The sequence below is a fragment of the Opisthorchis viverrini genome, assembly GCF_000715545.1.
Source record: "Opisthorchis viverrini unplaced genomic scaffold opera_v5_13, whole genome shotgun sequence".
In the NCBI taxonomy this organism is placed as follows: Eukaryota; Metazoa; Platyhelminthes; class Trematoda; order Opisthorchiida; family Opisthorchiidae; genus Opisthorchis; species Opisthorchis viverrini.
Window position 1 is genome coordinate 3,552,938 of NW_008751669.1, and position 15,530 is coordinate 3,568,467.

Sequence of the window (15,530 nt, forward strand, 5' to 3'; positions counted from 1 at the left end):
GTCCCGAATAGCATTTGGAAACTTCGGCCGCTTGATAGTGAAATCATGTGATGCTTTAAAATCACCTACTATAAGGGATCGGCGCACCTTGTTCTACCGCATACAAGTGATCAAATGGTCTAAGCAAATTTAATGTGTTTTGTTTGGTAGCCAAGTGTGGTGGATGCGATATATTGTTTCAAAACGGCTTGGGGAAGTTTACGGAGTTGTTCAGTTTTACTGTAACCTCCCTGGATCTTTAATTACAGAACCCATCACAATTTGAAACTCGAAATAGAACAGTATCATTCAAACTTCCTGAGGCCACAGCAAACATTTGATGAGTAGGGTGCAGTAGGGTGCAGTAGGGTGTACCGCTACATCTTTACATATTCGTAAAATCCATCGTCTGCCAAGAACAGCTTGGAATAAAGGAGGGCAATAATGACAACGCCACCGACAATTGTGACGCACCAGAGGAAGATAAATGGGCACTCCCAACACCGACTATTCTTGCGATTTTCGGCGCTTATCCATCAATCTTCTCCTAATAAGGACCGTGCCGCACTGACGGGCGTTTGTATTCATGTGCTGTACTGGTCTACAGAAACCAGTCACGGAAAGTGGTTCTCTTCCAGCGTCGCCTCTTTCGATTCACTGGGTTGGGTACTCCGTAAAACGGTACTACGCAGTATACTTTCATTAATACTACCGGTGGATCTGCTGTCTCCCCAGTCTGTTGTTTGCCCTGGTGGGAGCCTCAGATACATACTAAGGAGAGGCACTTTCCATCAAGAACTGATTTGACTATTTCGGCATAACACTACTGATAAGGTTGCTGAAAACCCTTCGATTTGACTATGTTTATCGTCCGATGAAGCTGGCAAGAGGCCTTAGAAAAGTATACTAGTCCACATTGATTTACAATCTTCTCCCATGACATCCTACTTAAGTGAGGAGATTTTTATGGTATCCGCAAGCATAAATCTGCAGACACATACATACCACACTCGACGAGTGTGGAAATGAATCACTAGTTTGTTTTGAACGGCAATACTAGAAACGCGCACCTGACGAGCTTGCAACAGTTTCGTTCCGCTAAACGAATAGTTGTGGAGCCCTCCCCGACAATCCATTGTCTGCCATAATAAAGCGGTGAATAAGCATTGTAAAAATCAGACAGCACGTCCTTGTGTGTAGCTGGGTTTCCCACTCACCAACTTCTAAATCCTTTTCGCTCGATCCGTCAGATGTTATTCGATTGTGTTGTGTCATCGTAATGCGGTTATCCATTACCAGTTCTCATCACATGGTCGAAAAACACAAGGTTTTGATGCTGCTCACCGAATTTAACCTTTTTTTTGCTAAGCCAAATGGGCACCTACAACTGTTCATTTCGTTTGGAAAATGATCATGCATTTCGTGCAGTAAACGGAGTAAACTGTGTAGGACAGCGTTCCATCAGGTATTATACGCAAAATCCCCCCACTATTGTCTTTCAGATTTAACCGGTGCTATACACGGTCTAAGTGTGACTTAAGTGTTCTGCTAATCAGTTAACCATAGCTCAAACGCAGCGTCCAACCTAAGTAACGTCTGCACTAATTCCACACCCAATGAGTTATTTTCCTAATATACTATCCAACCGTTTGCGATGATTTTGCGGATATTTCGATGAAAGATTTTAGCGACAGTAGTACATGGTATGGGAAAACTTATCTTGTGTGAGCACCGAAGTCATAGACTGTAGTTTCTCTCTAGTTTATCTCGTACACCCTGAGCCTACTCTGATGTCCAACAGAATGGCAAATAGAAATAAGGATAAGTCGAATGTTAATTGTGTTGGGACAGGTAAAATATGAAGTAAGTTTGTTAATTCCTAGACAGAATCGAGTGTTGCACTTGAAAGGGAACTCAAATGAGACCGAAACCCTTTTGTTAATTGTGTTGGGACAGGTAAAATATGAAGTAAGTTTGTTAATTCCTAGACAGAATCGAGTGTTGCACTTGAAAGGGAACTCAAATGAGACCAGAAACCCTTTTCCTACCCTGTGATACGAGTTGATTCTGTACTATTCCAGGTTCCTGTGAGACTGTTATACTTTCGTACACAGCCCGAATGACGTCAAATGCATTTCTAGTATTTGGTTGCTTGCATCCTTGGAGTCGCCTCATTTTTTCAAACTTCTTGTGTGATCTTCAACACCCCTACACCGCCTCTTCGGATATCCACACCGAACGCCTGATCCTCAAGTCCACTTGACGTTATACGAACTGCATCCTCAATTATGGCACCCACACTTGATGGACAAAAACCTTTATCTAAAAAAGCACAGCTTTGATTTGCATTTTCCTGGGGTTGTTCAAGTGAATAGTTTATTGTTCTGATCGTTTAAGAATAGTGCGAGTATTTGTTAGGTTTTTAGAACGACAATTGTTATTTACAGACATTCTTAAAACAAGTTGAGTATTCTCATACACTCTGGACGTCTGAGACTCGTTTTACCGTAAACTATCTCGTTGCCACAGCTTTTTCAAGGGCGTAAGAGATCATGGTCCCAACGGGATGTTGTATGCATTGTTCTGAAAAATCTATCCTTCATGTTTTACTTTGGAGAAGAATACTTCATTTTAGTCTGTACAGTCGACCATTACACTCAACACTTCCCACAAGTTTTTATCGCTAGTCATCAGCGGCGTGCTGATGATTTTAATAGCATCAAACCCGTGAAAGCCACTTGTTCCTTGTGCATTTAAATCTATTTGTAGGCTCTTTCTTGGCCTTCTGTTGGCCTGCTTCTACCTTATAATGATATGAATGTCAAGTTTAGTTCATCAACGCAGCGGAAAATGACTATAGGAAATTTCAGAATATCTTTAGTTAGTACCTCTATGGGGTACCGTGGGGGAGCAGTATTTCGTTTGTTGGTTCTTTCAGGCTTTCTTGGAATGCTTATGTCTTTTGTCTGCACAAGGTACTCAGCTCTCCGTTGTTTTCAAGCTGTTGTTTGCAGGTGGCACCAATCACATCCCGATAAACTGCTCCAGCAGGCCGGCTAAACTAAATAGGGCAAGTATCACAATCGATATGACAACAGCGCTTGCGGATCGGGCAGATGAAGCGTATGAGGATCCGGCAGACACAGTAATGGTGTTGTGTTCTCAATGGTGCATAAACCTGTGAATGCAAATTAGCCTATCAAGCAGACGACATCCTGAATTTGATTGTTCATCCTTAAGCAAAGCACCGGAATGCCCTTAGCACTCAAGTGATGACCGCACAACACACCGCGTCGATTGCATCTGGTTTTCTTACGCTCGACGTCGTCGACTGCGGATCTTATTACGGTGTTGAAACAGGATACAAGAAGGAAACATAACACACACTATTACATACCACTGTCCGCGCAATCTAGATGACTAGCCGACTGAGTCTTACTGCAGCTCTCAGAGAAACGACAGCTAGTTGTTTGCCAATTTTTCACGCAACTATATAACGGCAACAAAGACATGGTCAGGATTATTAACAGTCAAGAAAAAGACGAGCTAACTCAAGGAAACGATAGGCCTCCACAGTACCTAAGGACGATTATCTCCTATGCACTAAAACATCCGCTTTGAATTTGAGGACCAAGCATATAAGCAAATAGATGCGTGGCAGTGGATAGCCCGCTTGGACCTCTACTAGCAAATGTCTTTTTAGGCATGACTGAAAGACAACTTTACCAGTATCCCTCCAATTCTCTACAAATGGTATATGGACGAAATTTTGGTTTGCACAGACTTCAACCACTGAGAACCTCTATAACATTTAGGCGTTTCATTCAGACGTTTCAGTGACTTGAAACAGAAACTGGGGAATCTTGCGTTTTCAGAAGTCCTTATAACCAGACTTTCAGATGACCCTTTTAAGCACCCAGTCTACCGCAAGTTCACATGGACTTGACAGTATTTACAGTTTTCCAGTTTTACTTCTGTAGCTTATTAAAACAAGTCTGACGCCCACTTTGCTCGATCGCACCAGACGTGCTTGTACTCCTGACTCTCTACAGGAAGAAGACGAGCTCTTAATAAGGGCACTGACTTCTAACACCTGTCCACAGAAATTTACCAACCTTCACGGTAGGCCACGGCACAAGCGGGAGCCTCATTACTCAGTGAAATAAAGTTTTTTTTCTCAAAGATTAGATTACAGTTTAAAGACCACCTAATCAAAGCCTTACGGCGTAAATAACGTGCTGTGATTGGTTATACCATACAGCAGCTCAGCTAATCATGCTCCCATCAATGAGACAATCCGATGTCCGATATGGGCCGCGTACTGCACCCAACCTCCCTACCTCACCTTATGTGCCACCTCATGTAGTTGCGATGAAACACACATTGACAGGATAGAACTTATGCGAATGTCTCTCGTTATTTGAGCCACGTGACCAATCGATTGGCCGGTGAGACCTGCATATTCTATCTACTGGATGCAGATTTAGTCCCAGTAGAGCGTTCGGAATTTCATTTCACAAGGTCGGAAATTGTTACCTTTCAGTACAATCATGTTCAATATCGTCCCGGTTTGTGCGCACTAAAGACCCTGGTCGAAGTTTTCAGCTTCCCTTGGATTTCAGAGCCGTATCTGATTGGCCGACCTTACGATTGCCTCTGTTCTACTGTTTCATCGCGTTTATCTTTATTTATAATGTAAAGAGACAGTTTTCTCCATTGCGACTTGAGAGATGGAAGCGAATTGTCTACATATCTCGGCCGTTGTCTTCTTGCTGCATTATTCGGATGACCAGAATTCAAGCGTCTTTCTAAGTAAGTGACAAGCTCAGCCCGAGCAGACGCTGCGGTTTCTGCACTGATTCGGCATCAGAAGTTGAAAAGATCACCGGTAAATATTTTGGGGCTATGGGCCAGATTACAACCACTTATGTGACGGCAGCAACCAAATAACTTCGGACCTAATTGGGGTGTGTGAAACACGACTACTTAACGGCTCTCCACAGGCGTTCAGCAGACCTTAAAGTAACCTTGGCAACAGAACACAGTTCAACCTGTGATCCTTTCTCGCGGGGAAAATTTACTTTACCGGTACAGCACCGAAAGGTAGTAAAATGTTGGATTCTGTCGAAGATTTCTGTAACCTGATCACCGAAGCCATCACCTGTGATCGAAATTTCGGACAGTTTCATTGAATATAGGTACTGTGTAGTCACAGTAGTTTTCGCTAATGATCAACAACCCAGATCGTTCAAACTGTCTAATTTCCTGCCAACTCACTTCCGAGATAATTCATCGAAATCAACCTTCTTATTAAGGTTAGTATGTACAAGGTAGCGATCCATGTGGTGCGTGGCGTCTCTGCTGCGGATGCATTCGAAAGCTAGCAACATTTTTACTACTGGTAGATTCGACTGATGCTTGTAGAAAGTGTTTAACATGAAGTTTCATCAACGGTTTGGTGACATGAAATAATACTTGGTTATCTAACGTCGACAACCACGGTGGTTAGGACGAATATTACGCAAGCCTGATTCTGAATTCAGCAAATCAGGGGACGCTATCGACTTGATTTGCAACCGGAAACCTAGTTGGACGTTGTCTTGTCTAAGGGCGAATGAGTTGGATACTGAAATGTTACCGGTTCATGGCCCTGGAATTCAACGTGGCTAGTTGATCTTCTCCTTTACCATTGCCTGCCGCTAAATTTGATTGGCTACGGACCGAGATGTCTGAGACACCAAGTGAGAAAGTAGTCTCGATAAAGCAGACGATGAGGTGTCTTCAGGTAAAGGGAATAACAAAATATAGCCCTTCGCTTAACCTTGATCAGCCAGGACCGGGTCATCCAACTCCTAGTTCCTAGCCAAACTGTTCTTTCCATGATCATCAAATAATTCTACTTTTGCTTTAATTCTATAGCATTCAACGGGCGGTTTACAGTGCGCAGACTCAAACAGTTTTCAACAAACAGTGTTGGGTATGAAAAACCGGTTCGAATAGGAATTTATTTTATTGCCTTATTGATGACAGACATGTTGGGATTACACCCGTCGCCACACAATGTTTTTTATTCCAGTTCATTTCTAACTTCTCTCTTGTTCTTGTAATTCTTCATCTGACTCCCGGTTGATAATCTATAGTTTGGAAACAGCAGTTCTAAATGTGGATTTGCTCAAACTGCATATCCACTGTAGTCCACATGTAACCTCTTTCGCTTTCGGGCATCCGAATGGATCCGGATTTCCCCACTTTACACCGGTTGAGCGAGACCAACTATGCGCGACTGCGCAATCCGTCGTTTTTTTGGACAAATGAGGTCGGTGAATGTTCTAATGCTTCAATGACAGTTGCCCATGGTTGCATCTCGAAATGATAACAGTGAATGCAGACAAAGTTTGACAAAAACTGCCAAGAAATATCCTCTGTGGGATTTGTGCCGACCATTTGGTGACAGCACCCTAATAACTCGGCCGGAATATAACGAAATGATAGAGATTCCGTTTTCTCCATAAGCTCGAGATACGTACAACGACTCACTTTGTGACTCAGATTGTCAATCCGCTCTGTCAACACAGCCAGTTCGGTTGTTTCAAGCTATCTAATTTCGAATTTGTTACTGCTGACCAACGTAATCTGTTTAACTATTCGTTAGTCTTTCGTCGTTAAACTAACGTGAAATCGAGACGCTCGATACGAATTCAGACCTGGACGATTCTTTCACACCAGTATTTTATTTAATGGTGAGATATTTAGAATAACAACGCCCATCATGCTTCGGTGCATACTAGAGTGGGTTGTCGAGGGACACTTCGTGAAGAGCTCACCGGTAAAAGTGGAGTGTTCGTAGTCAACACAGCAATCAACTCAAGTATGTTGAATTTGGGAGTAGCTCATTTATAGAGTGAATAGCTCTATAATCTGAGAAGTAAACAACACTTCTTTGGTTGCCCGACTTTAATGATCGAGTCGCAGCACATCTTCGGCTAAAAACGATCTGTAAGGTTTTGCGTATTCATTGTTCGTGTCTGTATATTCTTACAGTATGATTATCTTTCATTTTAGAAAACAGCTCAATCCTCAGGTGGTCCCGGTCCGACCAGCTTCATGTACCTCCGTGCACTAGCAGATTTAATTGTCATGTTGGCCCCGATTGCTCCAATCTTTGCATGCGAAATGTGGTCCAGACTGCAAATCGCATGTAACGAAAACACATCCTCCAACGTCTTAGATCTGTTACGCTCGGTGGAGTCATCTGACCACAATGGTTTTCACCCACTGGGAACGTGGCCTTATGATTTGGTGAGTCCTAAACTTACGGTTTCTGATTTTTTTGTCCAACACATTCATCTAGCGGTTGGGCTGCAACTTTATTAGGGTCTCACTAATTTTGTTAAGAATATATTGCTTGCCTACCTACCATATGAACACATCGCAGTTGCAACTGTCTTTAAGAACACATACAGTCGTGTTTGGACGATTGACTTAAGTATGGTGGAACTACTTTGGTGAGGTCAAAGACTTATGCTTCAAAATTCTGCGTCTGACATGGCTCTAGCCGACCCGTAGTGAAAAAGCCAAGTAAACGGCAAAACAATGGTCAAACAAAAGTTTGCTTATCAGTGTGGATTTTCGGCAGGTGGTGTGATTTTATCTTTTTCCGCTAGACCGGTTTCGGCAGACGATAAAGTGAGCTATCCCGTTGACAATCCATTTCCTGTCCATCGTATTCTAGCGAAATCCGGAAGAATCATATTCAGTCTTTATTTTCACATCGCTTGGGTGCTGCTTTCGAATGCAGGAGATGTCAGTTAGAACTTGGTCGCTTTTCTTTAGATATTTTGCAAAGCGCCCAAAATTAAGCACTAATAAGGGTGACGAACAACGGATTCAGTTTGTTGTAATTAAGATTTTGTCCAGTCAGTGAAGCCGATTTCTGTTGAGAAGCCGGAAAGCACTGCAAGGCTGTTTTATCCTTTGGAAATTTTCAGCAGTGCGCATCTCACGAACGTCAGAGTTTCTAACCTGCAACCTTCCGGCCCGTCCTTAAACAGAAATTTATTCTTCTCATCCGAATGATGGAAACCTCAGTATTCACGTTTTTAAGGGGGGCTTATTTGTAGACTTGCTTATCGCTGAGCCCTCCGTAAGCCAATTTCTCGTTTTTAACTTTTAAGTCTTCTTTGTGTTGAAAACAGTCTGTCGATTTGTCTGCCCTCATAGATCTGGAGGCGGAAGGAGCGCTTTGTTTAGCACCTATTTCAATGGATAGACATGCATCCCATAAATGACACCTCTGCAGGCATAGAAATGTGTATAAACTGTTTTTTAATATTGCAAGAGAACCGTCTGCTTCAGGATTGCTTAGCAGTCAAAACTATTTGCGTTTGCCCCCATGAGTACCATCTTCCTTAGAGCTGATCTCTGTTTCGGATGATTTTCTTCATGGACAGGGGAATCTGTACTCATCTCAGTTCCTTGGTGATGATATGAATTGCCGGATAGTGTGTATAAAGCAGGCCATTTCAGAAACTAAAAAATTCCTGCACATGTATGAGTGCGGACAAGAACGCAGCCTATCACAACGACTTCCACCAGTCCTGAAAGCTTTTAGTCTTCGGATGAAAAGTACCGTGTTGTATCTACTAATGTGGATAGTTTCGTTGATCTCATTTCATGATGCGTCATCTGTTTGTTGATGTACTGTTAAGACAGGAGACACCCACCAAATGAATTCAATTTTCTCCTCATTGTTCTCTTTATTATGTGGTTGCCTCTCCTCGCACGTTTTCAGAGTAAATTTGCCCTGGATCAACCGTTCCCGGTACACAGTGGTTGTGCAGAACTGGATATCGGTTCACAGAATTCTCGAAAAGTGGATGAATTCAGGTCAACATCCAACTAGTTTTTGTTGTACATTGGACTATTCAAAGTCAATAGCTTGTTTTGTACAAAATGTATATTACAGACGTCAGCCCACACAAACCTTTCTTTCGATTGATCAAAATACAAAACTTTGCGCTGATATTGGTCCTCAGGCATAAATAAATTGTTTTATCTGGCGCCTTGAATAGCATTGACATCAAGTACAGAGAAAAAACAGTCCCATGGGTACAATTTTGTCAGGAACGAATTTTCTCCCCTGCAAGCTGCTGCTGTTTGACACCCTTTAATTTGACCGATATAAGCGAAATACTTTGCAAATGCGACGCAAAGTGTATTCGTATTCCGTCGATTTCCAACATATATTTTCACGAAATTACTTTGGTCTGCTGTCGGTGAGTCGTTTGCGGATGGAATTTAAAGTGGGTAGTGCAAAGTGTAAATAGTTCACTTTTAGTCTGATGCCTTTAAGGTGTACTGAGTAATCGTGGACGAAGTGTAATTAATTATTAACACGCTCCCTGGCCTGATATTTCGAACAAGGTGAGCGAATTCGGTCACACTAGAGCTGAAGTCTCAGTTCCTTTGGACAACAAGAGTAAAATAGAGAGCGTCACGCTCAGCCTTACGATCATACTGGAGAGAAAGACGGCGGAAAGGTTGTGACAAAACAGGATAGAGTGATGCATCCAACCGCAATTTTTTTTATTACATCTCAGCGCGTCAAATTTATGTTCGGAAGATTTGACTCAAATTCATTCCCACGACATTCCATGGCTCTTGTGCACACTGAGAAAACCTGATAGCATCTCGGCCGTCGTGTTTTACGCTAGCTAAACGCCAGATGACACTACTGCTCAACGGTTTCTCGGGACGTTCCTTGATTTCTGCCAATGGGAGACTGAATCTTGTCGTGTGGTTTGCACTCTCATGTATCCCATCGCTCCATACTTGCGGTTTTGTGTGTGATAGCTTCAAAGTTCGTCATGCCAGTTTGCTCAACAGGTGCAGGTCATACTAAGTCTTCTGGGTCTCCATGTTGGTCGTCGGAATACCGTATCCTCGAGCGTCGTTTACCCTGGCGATTGCAGGCCAATCACCACTCCATTGAGGTCACGTTTTTTACCAAAGGTTTTGATTGAGAGTCCCTATAGTCTTCCCACCTAAACTTCAGCGTCTTGGAAGAATTTCAGCCTGCACAACTACTAGTAATTCCGCGTCATAGTGGTACTTTCGGCCTGGTTGCCATGCCGCATTCAACGAGGCTACTGCCAAAAGCTCTCCCCTCCGGTATTATCACACAATTCCCTTCGTATACCGTTTACTCTTCAATTTTGTAGATCCCATCTGTAGGCATGGTAAACTTGAACCAAAGAAAGTTACTAACTGCACACCACTGAAAAAATATGCCTTTTATCAGACTTTGTTCTCCTGTTTTTATTGCAGTCCCTGACAGACGAACTGGCTAACAAACTGATGTAGCGCACCCTTGACAGTTAACTAATAGGCGTTTGTTGCATTTTCGAGATGAACACAAGATCCAATTACGATAATTGATGGAAAATTCGTTTTCCAGACGCTAGTAGCTACGAATTTCAGGCGATTATGCAGTTGCTACATTGGGTCCCGCTGGCGCTAATCCAGCTCACATTCCTAGCTGACACATCTGTTCCAACCGAACCTTTCTTGGTTAGGTCACTGCCTTAGGAACCCTCAGTACCTGAGTCATTCTTTCCTTTTCGTATATCCTGCGTATGCGTCAACCAACTGTAATTCTGTCTCGGTGCTCACCAAGTAAGTACTGGATTTCGCTCCTTGATGCGTTGACAGAAATTCTGTTAGGCACTTTACCAAAGTGTGAGTGAGGTTAGAGCAACGTTGGATAGTCAGAGGTCTCCCGAAATGTAGAAATCGAATGCATTGTGAATGCTGGAAAAATTTCGTCGCAGCGAAAAAGATTCTGGAGACCGGTTTCTAATGCGCCAATCAACGACATTATCGAAAATCTTATACATAATGATAACCAGCTTCCAAGTTCAGTTCAGCTTATTAGCTATGACCCATATATCAATGCTTCCAGCTGCTACAGTTTCGGTCGCTGAAAAGTGGTGTGGGGGACATAGCCAAGCACTGGGGGCGATGGCATGATCAGTAGATTCTCGCTGCAGATTGCCCTGAGGAAATGGGAAACCAGCCAGCTACGTGTTGAAGGTGATGGGCTAGCGTTTCTGACTGCGTGAGAGGGGCATGTCTGCCAGTGGTTTGTGTTTTCATTCCTCTTTGCCAGGCCATAGCCACTCAATCAACCAATCGGTTCAATTTATCAACTATAAACCTTTTACCATAAGCACATTGGTTCTAGGCGCTGCACTTCCGATCATCGGAAAGTGGGAGAGTGCGGGACGTACAGCCAAGTCTTGGGGACGATGACATATTCAGTTAGTTCGCGAACCGGGGAGCTGCACATAGAAGGTGATAGCTTTGATGCGCGCGCGTCATTGTTTGCGCGAATAGACCATTTCTGTCAGTCTGACCACTGGTGAGTTGAGTTCCGAGGCCCCACTCGGGGAGTCGGCAGTTGTCGGTCCGACTAGTAAATGTCTTCATACTTCGTTGCCGGATCATCCACTGCCCACCTCTCGGTCGCTTTCACTCAGCACAGGGCTGGGCGAAAAGAGCTCAGCAGTACGGACGGTCTTCTGACATGCGTACTACATGTCCTAACCGTCGTAAACTATGGAGCGTGAGTAATTCGTCTATCGCGGGAGGTTTCATTCTTCCGAGAACCATCTGGGGTACCTTAGAATTACTACTCCGATTTCCTTACCAGACCCGATCACTGCTTTGTAGACGCTGATGATCGAACGCCGATTTCTTTGGCATGTGCTCTGCGTGTAGTTGCCACGTTTCAGATACACAAGCAGTTTAGGTCAACTGCCACAGTGCAAACTGTGCCGTATGTGTAGAAGGCCTTCCCGATTCCAGGCAATCCAACTGTACTTATACAACTGCTCAGGTAAACATATTTATCTATCATGTCGTTTTTCTCGCCTGCAAACATGAGGTTTGGGTTTGGTACAACTCACTCTTGTAGATGTACATTCCACTGCAGGTGTGAAGTGCATGCCAAACCGTGCGGCAGACTTATGAAGTCATCTGAGAACGACCTTAACCAAGGAGAGCGATTTCGTCCGGAAGCGAACGTTGCAGGAGCATTTCGACCCTCAAGGTTTCAGACGTAGCCAGACACCCAAAGCTGTCACCTTGTCGTGGTGGGTCGGGCTTTTGTGCTGGAATGATCTTGCAAGCTATTATGGCAGGAACTCCATTTCCAAAGGTTCAATCGGCCCAGGGAGGCCAATAAAGAACAACCCGACGAAGAACTCCGAGTAATCTTATTACGGAACGGTTTAGTAGTAAAGTTGTATTGTGCCCTACGATAAGATTATGAAGGCAGCAAGGCGTTTCTCCCAGGCGATCAGCCTGTCCATAATCATGTAAAGAACGATGATGCCCCCCTCCCACCCGAGAAAGGGCTAGTTAGAGTCGGCTGGCCCCGAAAGTCGCACATTCCGATTACCCATTGGTTGACCGTGATCGCCTGCAAGCTTGTTGGGGATATCAGTATCCTCGAAAACCGTTGAGTTGTCAAGCTATCGCCAAATTTATTTAATAACAATTTGAATTTCTGAATTCCACGTCTTCCGTCATATTGCGCTAGGAGTGGTTGGGCTCTTGTGATAACTTATGAATTGTGCACTTGTCCTCTTTTAGCGTATAGTTGTTCGTAGCCATCCAGCTGCAGGACGTCATTATTCAGTACAGTCGAGGTACTTTTAAAACCAAATAGTCCGGTGCTGCTCAAATGGCACCTGCTGTGCACAGTCGCCTTAACAATGAGACGGTAATGCCATCCTGCGTCCTTGGGCCAGTCGGGTCATATGGGTCGAACTATTGAGCCACTGACTCCGAGAAGGATCTTAGAAAACCCTAACAACCGTTGCCTCGCGGTTCGGACTGTCAGGTCGAAGGCTAGGGGCATGAACCTCGGATGAAGCCCTACATTCTTCCGCTGATTTGGTGGGGTACCCCAACCAACCCCCTTTCTTCGGCCTGGGCATTCGGGAACTATCATTTGCCCTTGTAGCTCCTCACTCACCCAAAGCACCGCGCCACCCATCGAACGATGGAGTGTGATCAACCCACCTGCCAATCCCCTAGCCGTCGCCCAGAAAGAAAAACTAAAAGGACCACTTACTAACCACACTCCAAGTCAAATTGAGTAATAGGTATATCTTCCTAAAATCTTGCTTTCCTATGTGTCGATGTGTGCTGTGTCACCGAAATACGCATGAAAGACCTCAGTTCGGTCATATACCTCAAGCCGATTACGACGAGCTCAAGTGTTCCACATTTCACTCTTCATGTACCTTGTACTTCTGACATAATGGCTCGTGAAATCCATTGTATGGTAGTGGCAGTCAGCCCCAAGTCTGAAAATGACTTACTGAATTGGATCCCAGTAAACAGTCGTCTTTGCGCTGTGCGGCTGTCTGGCTTAATATAGATCAGTGCAGGTCGATGCGGTGAAAGATGTTTATTTGTCGTATCAGCGGGCACCCCAACTGACTGCAACTCTGAGACTGAGAAGAACAGGTTTTATCATACTCTGTCACGTCTGCTTCGGTCAGCAAGAAGGACGGATATAGTAATCCTGGCGGGTGATATGAATGCCCAAGTTGGATGACTAAGTTGGGAAGAAGCACAATTGTCTTATAGATTTGGATTTGATGCTCAATGTATGCTATATTGGGGAGCAACTGCTTCACTTTTGTGCTGATCAACATGTCTTCCTAGCCGTTCACTCCTCGGTCGATTCTACTCAGTGTAGTGTTTGGCATAACCTACAGATAATGAATAGGCCATTCATTGCTGGAGAGTTCCTTTTACCTACAAACCATCTCGGCTACTTCGGTATTGCGGATTTGATGTTCCCACCAGACCAGGCGAATGTCAGTTAAACACTGATGGTTCCCACCCGACTGAAACTGTCGTTACTAAAATATCTTATCTTCACACATTATCGAACCACAGGTTCAGTTGGGTTTGCTTCAGCTTTACTCGAGGAAGGCGATGGATCTTTATGTTCTCTGTTAACTAGACTTAATTCGGAGGACTAAACTCAATCAACGCTCTCCAGCGCTGGTACTCCAATCAGAAGTTTGTTTGGCTTAGTCCAACAGTAACAAAACTAATGATTTCATTTAAACTCAGTGCGTACAGCGCAGGTTGGAGAGTTTCTGGCAGGTACCCACCATTTACACTCAGCTAAATGTTTCACAAATGCCACAAATACCGCCAAACAACACTTTTCCTCCTTATCTCAAACCAGCCAAAAACCCCATAGATAGATCACTCCTTCTACATGCCCTTGACCAGGCAGGGTGAATAAATCCCGTGTTCTGTGCACCTTATGGTGCGTAATTGACAAGGACCTATCAAGAAGTTTTCCCCAGGATTACCGGGTTTCGACATCATCGTGGATGGCTCTATCCCAGAGACGATGAATCTATCGAAGTCACAGGTGGAAGCTGCCTGGTTGACTTAGATAATGCGATCGACGTTGTTGCGTTGATTGATGATCGTGAGTCTTCACAATTTTTAAACAGTGTCAGAAGCTGTTTGTTGTTTCAGCATGGAAAATGTTACCTCAGGTTTTCACTTTCTATCCCTTGGAAGCTGAAGTGTAGATTTTTAGGTCACTGATTAGTTTGCCTATTTTGGCGACAGCATAGGCCATGAATTTAACCGTAGTGGTAATCAGTATCCAAATCAAGTCATGGGTCACGTTCCCCAGCTTGCGTCAGAAAAGGATTTCACTGGAGCTAAAGTGTCATCCACAAAACTACTACCAAAGCTGTCTCACTTAATGGCTTTCCTGCTTGATCCTCCCAGTCAGAAGACCTGAAGCGTCTGAAAACGTGATCACCGGTGTGTTAGTATTGCAGGTATGAGCTGGCTGCGTAATGAGGTAGCTTATAAGCAGGTACCAGGTAGGGCATTATGCAAAACTTATCAAATTAGGGTGGTTGTGATACGTACAACGTGTGCCCACCCATCATGTATTGAAGACAACTGTTTCCTCCACCTGATCATCAAGTTGTTCGTGAACCGTGACAACGTGAACTGAAAACGACTACTATTGATCACTGTGAGACCTTAACCCTTTCCTAGCTGGGCTCCTCCATACTTTCTTTGTACGCGTGTGAAATCCCCACAAGTAACCGATTACAACGGCAGCCTCGTATCGCTTTAGGTCTCGACAGCTTAACCAAATTTTCTACCGGATGCTGAACTTGTGTTAGGTGATTTCTCCAACGGATATTACTCTTGTTTTGCTCATAATGTGATGCTGTCGGAAGTTGTAGTCGCCTTTTTCTTGATAATTTCTTCTGGAGATACAGGTCTTATTTGTGACTAGCCCGCAACCCTCTTCTTTTATTCTCACCGGTTTCTCAGGAGTCGCTCTCCATGACTGTGTGGAAGCATCTATTGCTGCTATATCACCACCATCACCGTTTGTGATTATGTTGGCTACTGATTTAAAACTCTTGCACAGATCAGTGCAAATGTTATATTGCGGCCGATCTCCAGTACTTTTTTTCTGGTGG

At 43.9% G+C, this 15,530-nt stretch overlaps 1 protein-coding gene across 1 annotated transcript in view; it reads left to right on the top strand.

The window, feature by feature from the left end:
• The window catches only part of T265_01274 (hypothetical protein), a gene marked incomplete at both ends in the record, with an annotated part of 44,013 nt that extends 35,029 nt beyond the window's left edge, over nt 1-8,984 (top strand). Inside the window, 2 exons of the mRNA XM_009165259.1 lie at nt 7,042-7,278; nt 8,771-8,984. Coding sequence (XP_009163523.1) covers nt 7,042-7,278; nt 8,771-8,881 — 348 coding nt within the window. The remainder of the gene's footprint in view (nt 1-7,041; nt 7,279-8,770) is intronic.
• Between the last annotated feature and the right edge of the window lie 6,546 nt (nt 8,985-15,530).